Raw genomic sequence first — 4,173 nt, 5'->3', positions numbered from 1 at the left:
GCGACGGCTGAGGTGTCCTGCGGCAGGCGGTGTTGCTGGCAGATTCTGCAGGCCGTGGCTGGGGTTGTTTCGGCAGGCGCCGTAGCTGGAGCACGGGGCTAGGGCCTTCGGCAGGTGCTGCGCAGGGTCGTTGAGGTATTTGCTGAATCCTTCCGATCGGCAAGGGTGGTGTGGAGAGTATTTTGACCGAAAAGGTGAGTCCCCCATTTGTTGTTTCCCGGGCCTTGCCGTTCGGCAAGCCCATTTATATTATGTGGTGGAATTGGCTTGGGTGTCTTGATCAAATTTGGGCCGAGCCTTGTAATAGGTTTGGGCTTATGGAGTAGGCTAGCAAACTTGAAATTTTCGGACTCCATTTTGTGTTTGCACGGGCCTTGCCGTTCGGCAAGGCCCCTATGTTTCCCTCAATTTTTTTGTTTTGGGTTGTTTGTGTATTTTGGAAATTGAATTTCAAATTGTGTGTAGGTACAAGGGATTTAGGAGGGAATATGAAAGGGTGCTAGGGTTTGCTCGTGAATCGAGGCGTGGTACCCTTAGTTGGCTATAAAAAGGAACTTGGGGTGGGGAAGGCACCACACTTGAGTTGAGTTGAGAAAATTTGTGAGAAATTGAAGAAGAGGAGAGGCGATTTCCGGTGATTAGTTTGTGGTGGTGCTTGTGGCTGAGGTGATTTCCGGTAAACCATTCGTGATGCTACGAACAAGGTTAGACCTTATTTCGCTAGAACCTTTGAATTGAAATGTCTTGTTTTGCATGAACATGTTGAAGGTTAGGAAGAACACATTGAACATGAGCATGAATATGATGAACATGTTGAACATATGTATGAACATGTAGAATTCTTGCCTGGCATGAAGATTTGGCAAATTTTTGTTGTTGTGGTTCGATCCTCTCTGCATGTGCATTTAGTTCTTTTTTCTTGTTTTTCCATATTTGTAGATGTCTGAAAGTTCTGATAGGGAAAGTCTTGACCCCCCTGCCTTTGGTGGGGATGATACTGAGAGTGAAGAGCCCAGCCAGTATATATGTTCTGAAGAGGAGAGTTCAGAGACAGAGGGTCTGGTAGAAGGCACTATAGAAAGTAGGATGATAGGGCGTGGGGCTGAGGGGGGTGAGCCATCGGTAGACTCTGGGTCGGCTGCATATAGGGAGATGCAGAGGAATTACGTAGAGTTAGAGGCTATAGCTAACCGGGTTCTAGCCTTGCCTCAAACGCAAGAAGTGGGTTCGAGCAACCAAGCATCACCATCAGGGTCTGTGGGTATAGCCGTGGCTTCGGTGTCAGAGGGATTAGACATCCGGGTTGGTGTCCCGTTGCCGAGGCGGAATACATTTACAGAAGCGAAATTGGCCCAGCTACGAACAGATTTTTGTGTGCCAGCCTATGTGGGCTTGAGGTTACCCACTGAGGCCGATGTAGTCAGATATCCCTCGGATGGCTCCGTGATGATTTTTACAGATATGTATCGGCACGGCTTCAGACTACCGTTTCATCCGTGGGTTCAGATGATGTTGGCCAAGTTGGGGTATGCACGGGGGCAGTATAATCCCAACTTTTGAATTCTTCTTCATGGGGTGTATATTGCCTGGTGGTTGGCTGGGTTAGGGGAGCCAACGTTTGAGCAATTCATGTACCTGTACTCCATTTCGAAGCAGCAGGGGAATTTTGGCTGGGTACAGGCGAATTGCCGAAAGGCGAAGGAGAGAGGCTATTTTATTGGACACAAGCCCACAACGCAAAAGTCCTGGAGGAACAGGTGGTGCATGGCCTACGGGGACTGGGAGAGTCCTCCAGGGAAGAGCGTTGTCCAGCACATTCCTACCCACTTCCAGTCTATAGGTCCTTGGCCCCATCCCTTAAGATTGTCCAATGCCTGATTGTGTTGTCTTGGCTCCTATTTTTGGTTCTGTATTTTGTTTGTGCCAGTGTAAATGGCTAAGTAGTTTCTAACTCTCGGTGCAGGTTCAGTGAAGTGGGGCCCTATCTCCAAGGAGCAAGAAGACGAGGTTGAGTGGGTGAGGGCGCAGCTATCAGAGACTGAGCGTGAGTGCGGGAACCTAGTCACACAGAAGAATTTGTTTGAGTCCGGACTGCTGCAAGGAAGTAAGTACTGGGTCATCTTTTTGTTGTGTGCTAAGCCTTTGTGAGTTTGAGTAATAGAATTGCTTTGTTTGTTTTGACAGTGGCTGGCATCATAAGGGGGAGCACGAAGGTGGCCGTAGACATTGATGAGGCCGAGATGCAGAAGCGGCTGAGGGAGTCTCGGGCCAAGAAAGCTGAGAAGAGTGCTAGAAAACGACCCAGGGATGATGATGAGGGTCGGGTTGCGGACGTGCTGGGGAAAAGGAAAGCCTTGGAGGAGGCTCATCAGCATGTGATGGGGTCAGGACCGAGACTTCCGCCCTTTGATCTGCAGGCACCGCCGAAGCTACCCTTCGGCATGGAGGACGTGTTCGCTGAAGGGGTAGAGAAGGTAGACTTCGGCAGGCTACGCCAGCAGAAGAAGGAGGTCAACCTGGCTATGCACCGGCAGGAGGTGCCTTTAGTGAACGTCTGTGAAAAGTGACCCTGAGGCTCTGGCGAGGACTCCAGCCGCTTCCTTCATTGACCGGGTCCAAAAGACGATCCTCACCTCTGCCTATGTAAGTGTTTAGGCCCTTTCTGAATGTATTTGTTTTGGTTTATTTTTGTATGGATTGACTAACATGGTTTTTGTTTTGCAGGCCTTTGGCGAGATGTACGTCAGCATGGCCAAGGCTGACAAGGAGATCCAGAGGCTGAAGAGGCGGGATGAGCTAGCCAAGAGCAAAATGGCGGAGGCGCAGGAGGCCATCCGAGAGAAGAACGCCTTGCTGGTTCAAAAGGCGGCCCTGGCCAAGGAGGTGGAGGAGCTGAAGAGATCGAAGGCCGAGGAGGTGGCTGCTGCCCGAGTCGAGGCGATTGAGTCCTTCCGATCCTCAGAGGAGCTGAAGAGCTATATCATGGATCGACTGGTTGATGAGCAGCTTTGCTGGGAAGATAGGTTGGTTAGGTTCAACCCCTCGGTGGAGATTAACTTTGACACCAGTGGCGAGCCCCCTGCACAGACCCCTCCTGCGGATGCTAGCGCCCCGACACCAGAGGCTGAGCCGGCCACTGAGGATGCCCCGTCGACCGAGTCTTGAAGGCGTTGCCTTCGTTATGTGTTATAGTGATTTTGTACTTTAGTGATTGTGTTGGAACACTTTATTTTGTTTATGTATGAACACTTGTCCTTGCCTGGAGCAAGGGTGTTTTTATTTATGATATGAGACTTGGTTTGATATCAAGTGTGCTAGTAAAGTAATTGCCATGTGAATGCATGAAAATGAGCCGGAGTCGGGCGTTTTATTTAAATAGGTGCTGAAAGGCAAAAGGTACAAGTGGTCTAGGGTCTAGATACCTTACTTCTACCTTACAGTAAATAATCAAGACCAAAGTATTGTCCTAGGGTCTAGATATGTTTACTTGTAATAGTACTTGAGGTGGTCAGCATTCCACGGGTGAGGCAACGTCTTGCCTGTGGAATCACGAAGCTGATAAGTGCCGAGGCGGCAGATTTTGATAATCTCATAAGGACCTTCCCATGTAGGGCCGAGGGTACCTTCGTTGGGATTTTTGGTAGCCAAGGAAACTTTGCGCATGACCTAGTCCCCCATTTTGAAAGCACGGGGCTTGACTCGGGAGTCGTAATATTTGGCGATCCGTTGTTTGTACGCGACATTACGCATGCTCGATTAGTCCCGGAGCTCGTCAATGAAGTCGAGGTTGAGGGCCAACTGCTCGTCATTGGCCGTGGCATCGTAAGTGGAGGTTCGGTATGTGGGCTGGCCAATCTCTACCGGGGCCACGGCCTCGGTTCCAAATGATAGGGAGAACGACGTTTCACCCGTGGATGTGCGGAAGGTGGTGCGGTAGGACCAGAGTACTTCTGGGAGTAGTTCTGGCCAGCAGCCCTTGGCTTTGTCAAGTTTTGTCTTGAGGGTCTTCTTGATAATTTTGTTCACGGCTTCGACCTGGCCATTGGACTGAGGATGGGCTGGGGAGGCGAAACACAGACGAATCTTGAGGTTGGAACAAAATTGTTTGAATTTGGCGTTGTCAAATTGCCGGCCATTGTCGGTGACGATGGAGTTGGGGATGCCGAAGCGACA

At 50.1% G+C, this 4,173-nt stretch overlaps 1 protein-coding gene across 1 annotated transcript; it reads left to right on the top strand.

The window, feature by feature from the left end:
- On the top strand, nucleotides 2,379-3,165 carry LOC109949649. The gene is made up of 3 exons (XM_020565735.1): nucleotides 2,379-2,474; nucleotides 2,575-2,643; nucleotides 2,725-3,165. Exons 1-3 carry the CDS (start codon nucleotides 2,379-2,381, stop codon nucleotides 3,163-3,165), a joined length of 606 nt encoding a protein of 201 aa, XP_020421324.1.

This window comes from Prunus persica, chromosome G6 (assembly GCF_000346465.2).
Source record: "Prunus persica cultivar Lovell chromosome G6, Prunus_persica_NCBIv2, whole genome shotgun sequence".
NCBI classification, from domain to species: Eukaryota; Viridiplantae; Streptophyta; class Magnoliopsida; order Rosales; family Rosaceae; genus Prunus; species Prunus persica.
The sequence above is the reverse complement of the archived record's forward strand: the minus strand, read 5'-3'. Positions and strand labels throughout refer to the sequence as shown.